The sequence below is a fragment of the Sturnus vulgaris genome, chromosome 23 (genome assembly GCF_052056855.1).
Source record: "Sturnus vulgaris isolate bStuVul1 chromosome 23, bStuVul1.hap1, whole genome shotgun sequence".
In the NCBI taxonomy this organism is placed as follows: Eukaryota; Metazoa; Chordata; class Aves; order Passeriformes; family Sturnidae; genus Sturnus; species Sturnus vulgaris.
The window spans coordinates 5,218,758-5,236,510 of record NC_142265.1 but is presented as its reverse complement, the minus strand read 5'-3'; the positions used below and the strand labels follow the sequence as shown (position 1 = coordinate 5,236,510).

Sequence of the window (17,753 nt, the reverse complement as noted above, 5' to 3'; positions counted from 1 at the left end):
GTCCTCCAGGCCACTCGAGGTATTGTGTATTCCTTGTTTAGTTGCAGGCTCCTCGTGCCAGAGGATGCCTGGGTTTGTCTCTGATACCCAGCTGAGCACACACTTGGCACTTGGCAAAACAAATTAAGAAAAGGCTGGAATGAAGAAAGACTGTCTGGAGCTCCAGAGGATGCTGGAATCCAAGGCTCTCCAAGGCAGTCAAGGTGCATTAGCAAAACTGTCTGGCACATGCCTGTGCTTGGCTTATGCCTGTGCTAATTTTGCACCCCTCTGAAGACAAAATAGCTCTTTTTTATTTTTTTTTTTAGAAAAGGAATAAATCTCGGCCAGGGATAGTCAGAACAGTGCTCAAGGGCAGAGATAAGAGGGGTGGGGATAATCTGCAAGGTGAGGTGTGCACTGCAGGATTCTCTCTGCCCACCAGCATCAAACATTCCCTTCCCTTGGGAGTTCTCAGCCCTTTGGAACTTGGGATTTTTGGTTGTTTCGCTGTTTGTTCCCCCCATTACTCTTTTCTGTATCAGAAAAATCAATGTCAAAGTGTGATATTTGGTCACCTTCACAAGACTGGATTATTTTAGTAGCAAAATCTTGCAGTGGAAAGGTTCTGTGCTCTTCCTGTGCAGCTGCTCTTGGGAGAAGGATGGGACTGCACTTAGTTGCCCATTAAGAAAGCCCAAATCAAAGTCCCTTTGCTTCCTTTTGGTAAAAATGTATTTTTAAGCTAGTTTTGCTTAGTTCCTTGTGACTAATCCTGTTTTTTAATGGCAACAGGATGGATGTCCATGTGAATCTCTAAGTAACAGATCTCCAAATTTGGCATATCTTTGGGAAATCTGACTTAATGCTGGGAGAAATCTAACAAACAGCAATAAATAGAAACCTTAAAAGCCATGGTAAAATGTTTGAGGTCCTTATGGCCAGTTAATAGCCCAGTGATTCAAAATGTGAGAAATAATTGATCTGTGTATTCAGTTGTGTGTCATATAATAACTTAGGCCTTGATGATGTATTTTTTTTCCTGCCAACATGCAGAAATAAGTATGAATATGGCTGTGCAGAATGAAATTTGAGCCCTGACTTGACATCCAGGGAAGAGAAATGTGTTCTGGTTTCCTTGTGGACTCTGAGGTGTTCTTTGCAGCTGCCATTCTGCAGCCTCAAGGAATTAATAAGTGCAGTCATTTCCCCTCTGTAACACAAAGCAGTTCATACATTAATGCTTGGTGCTGTGTGCAGCTCTGAGGCAAAACTCCCAGGAGGTTGTGGGTGTTCTGAGCTCTGCAGAACCTCCCCAGGCTCTGTCTTGGCTCCATTCTTCTGAGCTCTTCCCACAGGTACCAGGGTTACCTGAACCACAGGTTTTTATTCAGCTGTGCCTGTCTGAGCTGATGAGCTCTCAGACTCTCAAGGTAGCCTGGCATCTTTTGTGTAGACAAACAAAGAGATCCAAAATTACGGAATTACAGATTCACCTTCCTTTTTTTGTTTTTTTTTTTTCCTGCATGTCTCAAGTAATTTGTTCCATCATTTTCTTTTGTGATATATTAAGATGTGTTTTCAAAAGAAAGAAGTGGGGAAACTGTTTGGGTTTGTTTTTCCTTCTGGCTTATGTCTCGTTCTGGATTGTTCTGGGTAATTTTAACTGTGCTTTGTTCAGTCCTTCTGAAAGTTTTGGAGAGCCAAAGATTGAGTTTATTTGTGCTCTTTTAGGGTGGGCAGGGCTGGCACAGGGTGCCCAGAGCAGCTGTGGCTGCCCCTGGATCCCTGGCAGTGCCCAAGGCCAGGCTGGATGGAGCTGTGAGCACCCTGGGACAGTGGAAGGTGTCCCTGCCCATGGCTGGGCTGGCACTGGATGAGCTTTAAGGTCCCTTCCACCCAAACCATCCTGGGACTGTGTGGTTCCAACTGGAGCTGTGGACAGTTCCTCCTTTGTGGGGGTAATTCCTTTTTATCCTCATTTTGCACAGGAGAAGAAGTCATGGCCATGCTGAGAGTGAGAGCTGGAGATGAGAAAACCAGCGTGAGGAAATCTGCTCTGCAGGTAGGGTGGGGTTTTGCATCCTTCCCTGCTCTCAGTGATTACCCAAAATTGTTAAATAATTAATTAGGCCACAGCTTTGCTGCAAACTCTGTCACTTTGCCCACTTGTAGCTTCCTGCTCGCCCTGCAGAGTGCCTTAAAGGCATTAAAGATCTTGTTTACTAGCTCCTGATAAGTAAATAATGCAGGCATAATGATGGAAATTTCTCTAGTACCCTTGCTGGCATTCTGTTATTCCGTCATTTGCGAGGAGAGGCTCTTGTCAAATGTCAATAGGCATTTCAATTAAGAGACTTCCTCATAAACTGAAGCATATTAGCTGCTTAGTTTGTTTTGACCTTGTTAGCAAAGGGATTAGGTTATATCCAGCCTCTTTTTGAGCTCTGTGTTGCTTTCCTTGCTGTTCATTTCTTTAATGAAGTCATTAGCTTTTAAAGAGAGATGCTTCAATGGAAATTTCCTTGTTTTAAAAAAGAGGTGTCTGCTGCTGACTGCCTTCCTCTGTTAGTCCTGTTCACCCCAGCTCTTCCCCCTCAATTCACACACTGATTTGAGCTTCCCAGTTAGGGCTTTGCAATTCATGTTTTAATGCTTTCTGATTAAGAATAAAAATAAATCCCTCTTCCTTATTGCAAGTAAACGCTGTGGCTCGTACAGGAGGCACAATTTCAAGGGGAAATTGTGCCATTCTCCCTCTGCAGCTGCAGTTCCAGAGCAGGAATGATGTTTTGTGTTTCTTTGTACATCCCTGGCTGTCCCCAGCGCTCGCGAATCGTTAATGCTTCGCTTCGCCCTGGCTGCGATAAATCTCGGCCTTGACATTGGCGGGGGGTAAATTGCATTTTTGCTGTGCCCCCGGCGTGGCTTCCTGACAGAGCTGTGCTGCTGTGTTTGCCTGGCAGGTGTTTGAGAGCATCCTGAAGCAGGGGCTGCTGGCCTGCAGGGAGGAGGACGTGGGCGTGCTGCGGGACCGCTGCCGGGACCCCGCGGTGTCGGTGCAGAAGCAGGCGCTGCACTCCATCACCGAGCTGCTCCTGGTGAGCGCCGTGCCCTGCGGGGCCGCCTAGAGCACAGCCTAGGCAAGGCTGAGAGGATAAAAGTGGGTGTTTATTGAAGGTACACCTCGGGCAGTCAAAGGCTCTCACACAGTTAAAAGTTTGGTCTGTTTGTATATCAGGGGTTAATCGTCCAATTGCAGCTTCAGGTAATGAAGTTATTTACCCCCAGTTTGCTCCACCCAACTCACTTTGGTTTATACTTTTTTGGGGCCTGAGGCAGTGAGGTATCCTTGAGTTTCAGGCCTAGAGGGGAATTGTTTTGTCTGAATAAAACGGGAGAACAGCAGCTGGCACTCTGTATGGAGTTTAGAGTTCTACACTAAAGCAGTAGAGGATTTGAAAAATACGAAAGCTGAAGTCCTCAGGCATCGAGGGGAATAGGAATTCTGCCACACCATAGAGGGGAGAGAGCAGGAGGGACCTCACCAATCAGTTATTCACTCTGGGAGTTGCATTTTGTGACTCTGCTCTAATTCTTTTCACTACCTTTTGACTCGGAAGTCATGACTCACTCTGATACCTACTTGTGATTTATGCAGAGTGCTTCCAACTGTTGGGAACACTGATTTTTCTGGCTGTTGATTTATGTGTCATGAAGAAAATGTTTATGTTGCTGGCCTTCTCAAGTTAAAAAAAACCCTGAATCACTTTCAGATGTAATGTGTGGATGATAGCAATGCTATATTTTTCTTTCTTTTCTATTTATTCACAAAGGGTTTGTAACTCAGGCTTGGAGCACAGGGTTTATATTAAGCAAAGCTCTTTTTTTTAGTGCTAAATCATCTGCTGTACAGCCTTATTGCAAACCTGTTATAATTCTTCATAGAGTCTCAAAACAAAGTGTTGCAGTACTTTAGCAGAAACACCAGGTATTTATCATAGAGATGATTAAAGACCTTGTGATGCTGAGTTTCCCTGTCCCACCTGCTGCCACACTGCTAGGCTTGATTAAAATTCAAGTTTCAAAGTTTGTAACTGAACCTGAGGCCTTTGCTGGTTTTACCCATGCATTTGGGATTCTCTAATGATTTAAAAATGTCTTTCTCTCAGTCTCAGCAGAGCAATGTCCTGGTGCAGAAGGCCTGGTTGAACGGAGTGGTGCCTGTGGTGATGGATGCAGAAAGTTCTGTCCAAGAAAAGGCCTTGGATTGCCTTGATCAGCTCTTGCTGCAACACATAAAATGTTACAATAAATCCAGGAGTGATGATGGGAGGCAGAAGCTGGCATGGGATCTGCTCTCCCTGTTGTCTTCAGAATGCCAGGAGCTGAGGTAAGTGCCTTTTTCCCTTCCCTGCCCATGTTAACATTCAGGGGTAAAACCCAGAGGCGCTTTTTTTTTATCACTTTTAATCCCATTAGAATACACAAGTTTTCCTTTACAGAAGGAAATTACCTATTGACTGGAGGACTGAGATAAGAGTCTGAGTTTGTATTCTCATTCCCTGTGTGGCCACAGACTATGAGGTACCACAGCTCACACACACACTGTTAAAATGCACCTGCTGTCTGCAAGACAAGAAACCAAATTTTTTCTCAGGGATTTATTTAAAGCTGCTTAAATTCCCTGCTTGAAACCCTCAGTATAATTCTGGTTATGGAAACTACCACATGGAGGTGCTTGTGTTGCCCTGCCAGCTCCCAGGACAGAGCTGTTGAGCATGGACAAGAAGAGTTCAGCTTTGCTTTGTGTCAGGTGTTTTCACCTGCTGCTCCTGTTACCTGTGCTCTCTCCCTGGACTGAAATGCTCATTTGTTACATCCCATGCTGGATGCACTGTTAGCACATGAATATTTAAGTCAAATGGAGGTGTTGCTCTGACAGAAGTGAGAGAGGATATATAAAGCAAGAACATCACCTTGTATTAATTCTTATGTACAATATGTTACTTGTCTTGTGACAAATCGAATTATCCTGCCTGCTGCAGAACGCCGTGGGAAGGAGAGGGAGAAATGGGATGACACACAGCATGACAAGGACACAACATTGATTAAAGACAGCTGTATGTTTATTAGTCAACAGGGCATAATGGCTCAGAAATAGCAGATGAGGCCGTGGTGGTGCTGCTGTGCCAGGATGGGGAGCTGTCACTGTTCTAATTCGGGCCGTTTTGGAGCGGGGTTTGCACATTCCTGGCACCTTCTTCCTCCTCACCCTGCAGGACCTTGCAGCTTGAGAAATCTCACAGCTCTACCAGCGTGGAGGAGATGATGAGGGTCGTGCAGAGAAATGAGCAGGCTGTGGTGCCTGCCCTGACTCTGCTGTCCCTTTTATCCCTGGGAGGACTCAAGGCCAGGCTGGAATGGCTCTGAGCACCCTGGTCTAGTGGAAGGTGTCCTCACCCATGGCAGGGGGTGGAATGAGATGATCTTCCAGGTCCCTTCCAATTTAGGCCATTCTACCACTCTGGGTATTAAATAACTGCTGGAAAGTCTTAGTTACAAATTGCTGAAATGATAATTTCCTGGTGTGCCATGGGAACACTTGGACCTTCTGTCTTAGTGCCCCAGATCATAACATCCATGAAGGGATGCCAGGTCTGTGGTGAAAATGTGTGGAAATGTGGAAATTTTCAGTGTGGATTGTGGGAATGCCAGGCAACAGCAGCTTGGTTGTGTTGCCTAGTGAATGTTGGGTTTTCCTGGATTTTACTGTTTTATTTATTCCTCCCTAAACTTTCCTTTCCTCCCTGCAGCCGTTACCTGAGTAAAGCCTTCCTTATGCTGTCCAAGCAGAACAAGTTCACCTCCACTTTTGTCAGAAATGTCATGTCTCACGTGGAGACAGAGCATTCCAGTGCAGCTTGGATGCTGCTTGCCAAGGTGGCACGTTCTTCCCCCAAGCTGGATTATTCCAAGATCATTGAATCCTGGGACAGTGTCAGCAGGTCAGTGTGTGTGCCTTGAACTCCATTCTGCCAGGGAGCCCTTAGTGCCCTTCCACAGATTGCCTTTGAGCTGCTGAAATCCCGTTTTTTTAAATTTCAAACTCTGAGTTCTGCAGCTGGAAATCCAGCAAAGACCTCGAGATCCGTGCAGGAACCAACTCCTTCCTCCAGCACTCTGAGCTCTCATTGCCTTTGACAGGTCTGCCTTAATAATGCACGTCCCAGGTGAGAGGATTGCTCAGCTGTGATTTCACTGTTGCTTTTCCAGGCAGCAGGACACGAGCAGTGGCACCGTGGGACACATCCTGTGTGTCATTGGGCACGTGGCAAAGCACCTCCCCAAGAGCACCTGTGACAGGCTGAAGGGTGAGTGGCCCCTGGCCACCTGCAGAGCCTTTGTGCCTCCAAAAACGCTCGAAAGGTTTTGGGAAATGCTGATTTTTACGTGTGATGTCACCTGCAGAGAACATCAGGAGCTGGCTGAAGGAGTTCCAGTGTCCCCTGGAGGTGATCAGCCCTGCTGTGGAGGCCCTGCAGAGGCTCTGCCAGGCCTCTATAGCTGCACCAAAGAACACACAGGTGGGACACCTCTTAAAATACACCTTTTAAAATAGCCCGTTCCCCACTCTGGGGGTGTCTGCTGCTGTCTCCAGGCTGTGGGATGATGAGTTCTAAAAAAAGGGGCTCTGACTCCAGCAGCTCGAGCCTGCTCAGCTCTTGAGCTGGAGAACATCCTGTGGCTAAGCCTGGGCTTGTAAGAAATCCTCTGCCTTTAAATGTATTCCCCCACACACCTCTGAAATACCTTGCATTTGCCTTCTGTCCAAGTTTACAGAATTCCTAAAGGAAATTTCCTAAAGGAAACCTGTTGCTATGCTTGGTCCAGTTAGAAGCCACAGATTTATGCTGTAATCTCTGACTGTTCTCCATCAGAGCTGCTGGAAAGAACACATTATTTCCTAGACCTCTTCCTGGAGACCAAACAGGGAGTTAATAACTTGCTTATAACTTTTTTTCTGCCTCCATTTGTTTTATGCCATGGCTCTGTTCTGCTCCCATAGTGGAAATTTAGGTCATATTTTCTTGGTAAAATAAAGATCTCAGCCTGGACACAATTGCAAAGAAGTTAAAATTGATGCAGGTCTCTGTCCCTAATGATTTCTCTTTGTGTCTGTTTTATATTTCTCTTTCAGTATAGATGATAGCTATTTTATAATAAGCATCCCAATCAAGTTTAGTGAATAATGGGCAAAACTGAACCCTCTGTGCCTCAGAAGCCAGGGTGAGGTGATGGTTTCTGGGTTTTTAAACTGACAATCAGAAAATTCTCCCCTGTAGGTAGGGTGTTGGCCTAAAATGAAATGCAGATGTTCCTGTAGTTGGTCACTTCATTAAATCTAACACCCATCATTTATATATGTATTTGGTTATTAAGATTACCACTTTTAGATGTTGGAAAACCAGAAATGATGCTTTATATTCACCAGAGTGTAGTAGATAATCAGTTTTTCCTGTGTTTCCCCTCCACTCTTTGGAATTCACATCATGTTTTCTTTGTTAATGGAGCTGCTTTTTTCAAGCAACATCTAAAAATTCCCACAGACACCTCCAATGTGTTGGGTGCACATGAAACAGTCTCCTAAATCCTTTTTGTTTAAGTCTGTGTGATTTCTATAATGAAGTAAACTTGGGCCTGTGGATCATTAAAAGCCGAATTTTCCAAGGTGTTTTGACACTTGCACACATCCTTTGATGTGCAGGGAGAATTTTAAAGCTCTAAGGCACTGTCAGATTGATTTTAATGGGATCCAGATTATTAAAAGCACATAAAGACTTTGATATTAGGGATTCGTGTGTGGACAGATATTACAGCTACCTTTTGTTTAATTAATAAAGTGTTGAATTAATTTTGTTTAATTATGGAACAGGAGCTTCTCAACCAGCAAAACCAGGTGTTTGGAGTTTTGGTATCCACCTGTGAGAACTACATCTCCAATATAGTCCTCAAAGAGCATGGAGCAGAGCAGCTGCAGGAAGATCTCTTGGTAAATTTGGGGATTATTGTTTTAAACAATCCCCTTCATGGATTATTTAAAGGGTGGAGGTGTGCTTGGAGCTGGTGTTCCTCAAAATCCATGCCAAGCAGTGGGGTAACAGCAATGTGCATGGCCTGTGTGTGGGATGAACTCTTGTATTTAAGGGCCTGGGAGCCCACAGCAATTTTACACAGCAGCACTTGCTTTCAGGATATGGCACCCCATGTATTTTTAATATATGACGTGGTTCTTTTTCCTGGCTTTTCCACTCAAACTTCTCAGATGAGCTGTTTGGGAGAGAGGTCTGTAAAAGGCATGGAATGCTTTGAGGAGTATTTCAGTCTCATTAGATGTGGGGGGTGTTGGAGCATATTAAACACACCCACCCAGGATTTCTGTTCCAAAGCCTCCCCTTCTGTTCTCCAGCCACTGCCTTGAAAGGACTGAGGGAATTTTGAGTTGTTTTTGGAGAAGAACTGACTCCTGCTGGCTTAATTTGCAGCTCAGCCACTACCTTTTGACTGCAGTGCTGCTTTCTCTCTGCAGGTGAGACACCTCTTCCTCCTGGGTGAGGCTGCCCAGATGTGCCCAGGCAAGGTGGACAGAAACATCTTCCTTCTGGTTCAGTCCATCCTGGCCTCTTCTGGCAGCAAGGACCAACGTGAGCCACTCTCCTTCTGCCTTTAGCTTTGCATGAGCAGGCACCAGTGTGTGCCAGGCTGTGTTTCCATCTCTGACCTGTTCTCTTCCAGCCTCTGCTTCTACAGACAGTGAGGAAATGCCCAGTTTCCAGCTGCTGTCCCATTTCAAAGCCCCAGCCATGCCTACCGTGGTCAGGGCTCACGCTCTCATCACTTTAGGTAAGTGCTTCCCTGCCCTAAAAATGGGCCTTGGTGTATCTCAGCATTTCTGGTGAAGTTCTGCCCAAAATCCTGGAGAGAAGGAGGCTCAGGGGGACCTTGTCACTCTGCAACTCCCTGACAGGAGGGAGGAACCAGGTAACAAGGGACAGGAGAAGAGGAAACAGCCTCCAGCTGTGCCAGGGGAGGCTTGGGTTGGACATGAGAAAGAATTTCTCCATGGAAAGCGTTGTTAAACATAGGCAGGGACTGCTCAGGGAGGCTTGGAGTCCCCTTGGAGGTGTCCAGGGTTGTGGCACTCTAAGCTCTGAGCTGGGTGACAAAGTAGGGATCACAGGTTGGATTCAGTGATCCCAGAGGTTTTTTCCAACCTAAATAATTCCATGTAAAGCTCTGGCAGTTGTGACAGAGAGCCCCAATGCTCTGTTGGCATTAGCCCAGCTGGGAGCTTTTAGCAATGCAGATATCCATGGAAACCATGAAAAAGTTGGGCAAACCATCAGAACTCTGCCAGCTCTGCTTCTCCAGGTGGCTAATGCATTAATAGTGATCAGTAATTAGCATTGTCCCCAGAGCTGTGCTGTCCTTGTACTCAGAGTTGGGTGCTGAAGGATCCTCTCACTTGCAGTAAGGTGCTCCAGAGACAGTGAAGAAAACTTGATGCTTTTGATGTGGCTTAGAGCTGAATGACTGCACTCAAATACTTGTTCTCCTCACCACGAGTGAAATGGTGCTTTCAGAGAAGCCTGGCCAGCTGCATTCCCAGGATTCTGAGGAATACCAAGTGAAAGTTCTGGGTTTTAATACTTCCATGGTTAGGAACAAGTTTCTTTTGCAGATAGGAAGCATTATTCTTCCCTTAATTGCTTTGGAAAGTTTAATACTTTTGTGCAGAGCTTGGGAGCAGGGAGAAATGATGTTAGAACTATTGCAGGCTATTTTATTTTAGGTTGGTTCAGTGATGCTCTCAGAGGTGGGTGTCTCCCTGCTATGCCTATGACAGCTGGGGCTGTTCTTTTTAGCTGCTTTGAATAATACCCTGTACACAGAAATAGTTTGCTGTGAAGGAGGGAATTTGGCATAGAGACCCACTCTATAGGTCTAAGGGGAATTTGGAAGAACTTGAAGTACCATCTCCCTGAGAGATCGTGCAGATTGCTCATCAAGCTCCAGCATGAGTTTCTTGTTTATTCCCTTGTTTATTTCCTGATTCCTTCCCTGGCTCGTTTTGGAGGCAGCGAGGTGGGCTGGGCTGGGTGGGAAGGAGAATTTACTCCCAGCTCTATTACTCTGGTCATGCCTTGGAGTGGCCACCTAGAACAGAAGCTAGACAGAGCTAAGAGAATAAAATGGGGATTTATTAAAGGCCTTTAACAGATCCACCTTGGGCAGTCAAAGCCTTACAGAGTCTACACCCAACATGGACAGTGGTCACGAATTTTTGAGGCAGATACAAGTTTGGTCTATTTACATATCAGGGACTGATATCAGGGGCTAATTGTCCAATTACAGCTTCAGGTAATGGAGCCATATTCCCCGAGTTTGCTCCCCCACAATCCACTTTTTTATACTTTTCATGGCCTGAGGCTGTGGTGTATCCTTGGATCTCAGGCCTAGAGGGATTGTTTTGTCTGACCAAGATATGAAGAGTTTTCCTACACTTTATATGGAGTTTAGAGGTGAACTACACTTTATATGGAGCTGAGAGTTAAACTAACTACACTTTACATGGAGCTTAGAGTTTACCTACACATTATATGGAGCTTAGACTTGAACTACACTTTATATGGAGTTTAAACTACACTTTATACAGAGCTTAGAGTTGAACTACACTTTATATGGAGCTTAGAGTTCACCTGCACTTTGTATGGAGCTTAGAGTCTAACTAACTACACTTTGTATGGATTTTAGACTCTAACTACTACACTTTGTATGGAGCTTAAACTATGCTTTATGCCAGGCTTAGAGTTTAACTAACTACACTTTAGATGGAGCTTAGAGTTTACCTACACTTTAGATGGAGCTTAAACTACACATTTAGATGGAGCTTAAAGTTTACCTACACCTTAGATGGAGCTTAGAGTTTGCCTACACCTTAGATGGTACTTAAACTACACTTTAGATGGAGCTTAGAGTTTACCCACACTTTATATGGATCTTGAACTACACTTTATATGGAGCTTAAACTACACCTTAGATGGAGCTTAGAGTTTGCCTACACTCTGTATGGAGCTTGAACTACACCTTAGATGGAGCTTAAACTGCACCTTAGATGGAGCTTAGAGTTTGCCTACACCTTAGATGGAGCTTGAACTACACCTTAGATGGAGCTTAAACTACACCTTAGATGGAGCTTAGAGTTTGCCTACACTCTGTATGGAGCTTAAACTACACCTTAGATGGAGCTTAGAGTTTAACCACGCTTCAATACAGCCCTTAGAGCTACACCCCACGGCAGCACAGGAGTGCAAAGCCACCAGAGCTGGCAGCTCGGGGCGCTGTCTCCGCAGGGAAGCTGTGCCTGCAGCACGAGGAGCTGGCGCGGCGCTGCATCGCCGCCGTGGTGCGGGAGATGGAGGAGTCCCCGGCCGTGCCCCTGCGCAACAACGCCGTGATCGTGCTGCGGGACCTGTGCGTGCGCTACACCGCGCTGGGCGAGCCCTACGTGCCCAACCTGTCGCTGTGCCTGCGCGACCCGCACCCCTTCATCCGCAAGCAGACCCTGGTCATGCTCACCAACCTCCTGCAGGTGATGCCGCCCGCAAATCCGTGCCGTGGTTTTTGTTGAGTTTGTGGCAGGGAAAAGCGTCGGTTTGGCTTTGTGTTGGAGCGTGGGGATGCCTCCTGATGAATTAGGGTGGTTTTGAAATTAAGGGGTTGTCAGGGCAGATTTGGGAGGAAGTTTTTGAATGGGGTTCTTCTAGGAAACGCATTCAAGCAGTCCCTCCCGCAGCTGGTTCGGGGAAAATATTTCCTTGGAGAGAAGTGGGAAAAAACTCTTTATTTAACAGGCAAAGCACTCCCCAGTACAAAAATGAACAATACTAAACACCAAAACCTCCCTCTGCTCTGAAGAGATGACAAATTCAGAACGTCCCTATCGTGGGGTGCAGCCTGGCTCACTCAGTCTGTTCTCAGTCCCTCTGGTGCTGGGAAATGTCACAGCTCAGGTGAGCCACAGGTGTGAGCTCCTGGTGCTCCTCTGGGTTTGCAGTCCAGAGCAGGTTTGAACAATTCCAAGAAAAATGGAAGAAAAAAACCCACAGTCCAGGGAACTTTGCCTCAGCTAGCCAGAAACTAACCAAGAGCAAAGGAGAACTCTGTGCTGCTGAGCACTGCAGACAGCACAGGGTGTGTGAGGGATGCAGGGGAGCAAGGGCAGTCTCTGATAACAAACTCTGCACCTCTGCTCTCCCCCTTCACTCCTAGAACCAGCCTTAAAGATTCAGAACTCAATATTCAACACCAACAGAACAGACAACTGGGGATAAAAGCATCATAAAGTCACCCCAAGACACAAAAATACGGGGATAGGAATAACAGTTCTTTACTAATATATATAACAAGGCAAAACAAAGCAACAACTATGGAATTAACAACAAACAGAACAGGAACCCAGTGACAGTTCTTGGGCACTTTTCCCTTTGGTGCAGTTACCATCACTGCTGGCAGTGAGCTCTGGCTGATTCCTGGGTGGACAGGGGCAGATGTGACAATCCCTGTGCAGGTGCTGGGGGTGATGGTGGCTGTGTCCCAGATGGGAAGGGTGGAGGAGAGACTCTGCTCACAAATCCTTGGGGCAGTGTGGGTCCTGGTGCTCCAACAGGATGCTTGGAAACAGCAAACTGAAACAGGAGAGTGTCCTAGCAGGGCTGTGGGGTCCAACACCAGAAGAGGCAGCTCCAGGGCTGGGATGGCAGGGTGAGGTTTTCCAGCCACTTTCCTCCTCCCAGAGCCGTAATTAATGCTAAGTGAAGGGTGTTTAAATCTGTGTTTAGTTACTGCCTTTTCTGCAGGCACATCAACAGCACCTCAGTTGGATAATGAGGTTATTTTTAGTCAATGGTTGCCCCTTTTCTCATCTTGGTTTCTTTGAACTTCCTCTCCTTTCACTGCTCTATCAATGGCTGTAACAAGCACCACAACACCTTTTTTTCTCCTGCTGTTTCTGCTGATCATTCTGAAGGTGTGAATGTTGAGAGGCTCAAGATGTTTATCCCCCCAGTGTTCACATGAGGGCAGGTTTGGAGTGCACTTGGCTCTGAAAACAGTGTTGAAGAGCACATCTGCCATGGGGCAGGAGAGCAGATTTTTCATTTTTCTACGTTATTATTCGTACCTGGGGTAAAAACTTGATGTGCTGCTGTGGCATTTATGCTGCTTTGAGCATCCCTCAAAATATTTGGGTTTGTTTTGGGGTTTATTTGATGTGCCTCTGGCTGAGGATTACAGCTTGTTTGTTTACCTGACTGCAATTTGGAGGTTCACACTAAGTTTTCCTGGTTCGAGTTGTTGATTTCTGCTGATTTCACAGGAGGAATATGTGAAATGGAAGGGCTGTCTCTTCTTTCGGTTTGTCAGTGTCTTGGTGGATCCAGAGCCAGATATTGCCAGGTAAAAACCTCAGCTGTGAAATGAAGGTCAGAGATGTCTCAAAACCTGTCTCAGTCTTAGCACCTTCACATTTCTGTGAAGAGAAATTCCAGTGATAAAGCAGATTATCCCACTAACCTCTGTACTTCCTTTAGGGTCTGCAGTGGTGGCAAAGAGGTGATGAACCTCTCTCAGGTCATTTCAAAATCCCAAAGTCTGTCCTGACTGTCCTCAAAACGTGCAGCTCTGCCTCAATTATCCAGAAAAAAAAAGGAATTTTGAGACAGACCCTTATGAAATCCTCCTCGTGGTTTTCTGACAGGCTCTGTCTCAAGTGCTGGGTTTGTTTTAGGTCTAGGATTAAATATTTTGTTGGAGTTTCCTTTTTCTTATATTGCATGCCATGCCTTTTCAGCCTGCTACCACATCTTGTAATTATCAGAGGAATGACCTGTCAAATGATGTGTCAGAGGAATTACACACTCTCATTTTAAGTGCATGTTCATGAAGTTTTTGGAGGTTTCAAGGTCTCCAGCTGCTCTGTTATGTGAGAAATGAGTGGGGCAGGTTTCTCCCAGGTTGAGAGGTCATGTAGAAATTCAGGATACAAAGGAGGGTTGGACACCTTGCTGCTTGTTTCTGCCTGGAACAGTCAATCTGAGATGGATATTTCCAGAACCATCAACCTTTTGTCAAATTACCATTCACATTTCCTTTTTTTCTTCAGTGTGTTTCTAATATCTAAAAATGTCTTTCCAGTAGATGGTGACATTGCAGCATCGTGTTCCTCCCATTTCTTTGGGAGCCTTTTCCTTTGCATCTGCATTTAGAGACTGCATCCAGCCAAAACCACGTTCTTCAATCCTGGGGTTGCCTTGCAGCTCTTGCAGGACCTTTGGTGATTAACTTGTTGCTGAGTGCTGTGTCTCAGCCACTGTGGAGCTCTGCTTATTTAAATAATTAAAATGCTGTGCCTGGATTCAAGTTCAGATTCATTTCTGACTCAGTTTGCTCTAATGACCATAAAAATAAGTAGTGCTGTGGAGCTGGAAATGTCTGCTCCCCTGAGAAATGGATGGAAGTCAGTGAGCTGGGCAAAAATTAAATGTGGTACTGAGGGAGACTTGGCAGAGGGAAACCATCCTCCTGCCTTGAGAGCCCTCCAAGCTTCAGGGGTGGCTTTTGGAGATTATGCAGTGCTAAATTCTTTCTTCTCCTCCTCCCCAGGTTTGCAGAGTACTGCGTGGTGCATGTCTTGCTGAAGAGGAACCCTGCAATGTTCTCCCAGCACTTCATCGAGTGCATCTTCTATTTCAACAGCTACGAGAAACATCACACGTACAACAGGTTCCCCCAGAGCCTCAGGTCAGCTGAGCACATTCCTGTCTCATTTTTGCTAAATTATGGGCTGTCTGGCCATGCAGCTCTCAGTAACAGCACAGCATTTGTGTCACTTGATAATTATCCATGCAACAGAGTGAAAAGGGGGGAAGCAGTGCTGAGTTGTGTCCTGCCTTCCCTGTGACACTGCTGTGTGTAATTTGCAGGACTGTGTGCTGTCCTAACAGGTTTATGGGTCTTAAAAGTGACATGCAGATACCCCTGGCTGATTGAAGGTCTCATTATTCCTGGGAGCTGCATAATGTGATTTGGGCCTCTGTAAAATGTCCTGCTCTGCCACAGGGCGAAGCAGCTCTTCTCTCTGAAGGGGAAGGATAACAAGGAGAAGAGGATGAGGATCTACACCTTCCTGCTGGACCATTTCACAAATCAGCAGAAGTTCAACATCACCACCAGGATCAGCCACAACATCCTAGGTAAGGGTCTGCCTTTAAAAATCTGGCAAACAAAAAACTCTGTCTGTATAAAAGCTCCTGATTCAGGTGTTTTCTCTTCCTGGCTTCCCCATCGCTGCTACTTCTGGAAAAACAAATTATTTCTTGCCTGTGTATTCTAGCTTGCTTTGTGGATGAGATCCTTCCTTTGGACCTGGAAGGCAGCGAGCTGCTCTCAGATGCATTTGCAGTCCTGAGCTGCAAAGAAATCAAGCTCTCAGGTATGAGATCCAAACCAGAGGACGACATTCAGCCTGATGAAAATGAGATGTCCATGAAAAACTTGATCTCGCAGGTGAGGGGCACTTGGTCTGCTGTGGGTAGAGGGTTGGGCAGCTCTGTGTCTTGTAAAAGCAAAATAGGAAGGCAGAATTTGTGAGGGATGCTTGTTCTGGAGCTGGAGGGATCAGAAGTGCATTTCCCCAGGAGCCAGGGGAGCTGTGCTGAGCTGGATTTGTTCCCCACCCCTCTCGGTGGTGAAGCATTTGAGTGGAACAATGATTTTCCTGCACCTCTGGGCAATTTGCCTTCACTGTGAGAACTGAGTGACTTAGTGATGCATCTGAAAATGCTCCACTTAGGTTAAAAGCCTCTGTGCTTGTGTGTGGTGTAAGAGCAGCCTTAATTACAGTGATTCCCTGGCTGTGGAGGGAGAACTCCTCTCACTTGGGCTTCTCCTTCATTGCCTCACATAACTGTTCATGCCTTGTTCACAAAAAGGTTCAGAAGAAGTATTTCATCGAGCACATCATCCCAATAATCTCATCACTCAAGTCCATGATGGAGCAGAAGAGGCTCCCAGCTCTCAAGGACCTGATGAACTGCCTGCGGGTAAGGGGAAGTGTTTTCTTGCTGCTGTTTTGATCCTCTCTGGAGTTAATGTGCTGTGTGTGCAACCACTGCCAGCACCCAGAGCCTTCCTGGGAGGGAAGCATTCAGTAGACTGGATGTTGTGACACTGCCACTGTGTTAAATACCGTGGGAGGTGGAGGGATGGGAGATGAGGCTCTCGGTGTGGAACGTGGGCAGGAAGAAAGCTCAAACGCTGGAAAGCTTTTCCATGTTCTGAAGAACAAATCGGAGTCGAAACTCCTCAGTCTGTTAAAAACACCTCTGCTCCACCAACTGCTGTTTCCTTTTGCTCCCAAGCAGCTGTGATCTGAATGGGGACGTGAATCAGTAGCCGGGGGGGAGAGATTTCTGAAAGGCTCCAAACATTGCTCGTTGCTGCAGGAAATGATGCAAGATTACCGAAACGAAATCAAAGACGTCTTTGCTGCAGACAAGCAGCTGGCAGCCGAGCTGGAGTATGACATGAGGAAATATGAAGAGCAGCTGGCCAGAGAGAAGGAGTCCGAGCAGGAGCAGCTCCCAGCAGCCCACGGAGAGGTGGTTGGTGCCATTAACTCTGTGCACGTCTCCCTGTGCTCACAATGCCCAGGCACTGCCCGGGGACCCTGTCCCAGCACTTGGAGCAGGATGGTTTTATGTGGGGTTTTCCCACCTCTTTGTGCTTCCTGACAGAAGCTTTCAGAGTCCTTTAATAGGTTTAGAACATCAACAAACAAAGCCAAGAGGAGCAGCAAATGATTAATGGAGAAAGAATTCAATTTAAAGGAAAAACCAAGTCTAATTTGGCACTGGCTGGGCTTAAATGTTGTCTTTTCTCTGTTCCCAGAATGATAAACTGGTAACAAAGAAAAGAGTTCACTCTGTCTTTGTAGGGGTCTACAAAGTGGAGATTCAAACCTGTCCTAGTCATGCAGATACTTTTTTAAATTCAGTGTAAAGAAATAAATATGGGACTGAGTCAATTGTCCTGAACTATTTTAGATCCCTACCTTAAGATGAGATGACTTCTAGCCTGGAAGTTCATTTCTGTTCAGACTTTAGAGGAGCACTTATATATAGACCTCTAAACTAGGACGTTTGTGTCCCTGTTCACTTCTTGGTAAAATTCTGGCCAATAAATTGTTTCTCCCCAGCACCCTTTACATCCATCACACAAAGGGCAGTTCTTAAACACTCAGGTCCAAGCGCCTTGCAGGGTTTTTTCCTCTTGTATCCATTGTCAGACATGACCTTTTATCCTGTTTTCCACAGCAATCTCCATCTCTGGAGAGAGCTGCAACTCCTGGTGGCCAGAACGATAATGTTCAGTCCACACCTGGGCCCATCACTCCCTCTGGCCCTTCTGGCCCTTCTTATTCTGATGCTCTGAAGCAGCCAGTAGTGCCTCGCAGGTATGGGATTCTCTTTGTTACCTGGTATTTTATAGATTATTTTAATTATGGTATGGGCTCCTCTTTGTTACTTGTTTGGGGGTTTTTTTTGTTATGTATTTATTTTTTTATATTTCTTTGCTGATCCATTCTTTTGAGAGTGGTTTGAAAGTCACGGGCGTTGCAGCTTAATCTTATTATTTGGTGTTTGGGACGATGA

At 45.9% G+C, this 17,753-nt stretch overlaps 1 protein-coding gene across 2 annotated transcripts in view; it reads left to right on the top strand.

Moving 5' to 3' along the window:
- The window catches only part of NCAPD3 (non-SMC condensin II complex subunit D3), a 31,852-nt gene that overhangs the window by 10,145 nt on the left and 3,954 nt on the right, over window positions 1-17,753 (top strand). The window contains exons 14-30 of one of the 2 annotated variants that reach the window (XM_088178013.1): window positions 1,971-2,044; window positions 2,946-3,080; window positions 4,152-4,372; window positions 5,796-5,987; window positions 6,256-6,353; window positions 6,451-6,566; window positions 7,916-8,032; window positions 8,570-8,684; window positions 8,776-8,883; window positions 11,394-11,632; window positions 13,418-13,497; window positions 14,704-14,841; window positions 15,160-15,293; window positions 15,434-15,606; window positions 16,032-16,142; window positions 16,545-16,703; window positions 17,415-17,554. In XM_088178013.1, coding sequence (XP_088034139.1) covers window positions 1,971-2,044; window positions 2,946-3,080; window positions 4,152-4,372; window positions 5,796-5,987; window positions 6,256-6,353; window positions 6,451-6,566; window positions 7,916-8,032; window positions 8,570-8,684; window positions 8,776-8,883; window positions 11,394-11,632; window positions 13,418-13,497; window positions 14,704-14,841; window positions 15,160-15,293; window positions 15,434-15,606; window positions 16,032-16,142; window positions 16,545-16,703; window positions 17,415-17,554 — 2,350 coding nt within the window. The remainder of the gene's footprint in view (window positions 1-1,970; window positions 2,045-2,945; window positions 3,081-4,151; window positions 4,373-5,795; window positions 5,988-6,255; window positions 6,354-6,450; window positions 6,567-7,915; window positions 8,033-8,569; window positions 8,685-8,775; window positions 8,884-11,393; window positions 11,633-13,417; window positions 13,498-14,703; window positions 14,842-15,159; window positions 15,294-15,433; window positions 15,607-16,031; window positions 16,143-16,544; window positions 16,704-17,414; window positions 17,555-17,753) is intronic. The other variant, XM_088178012.1, reaches the window with a different exon arrangement.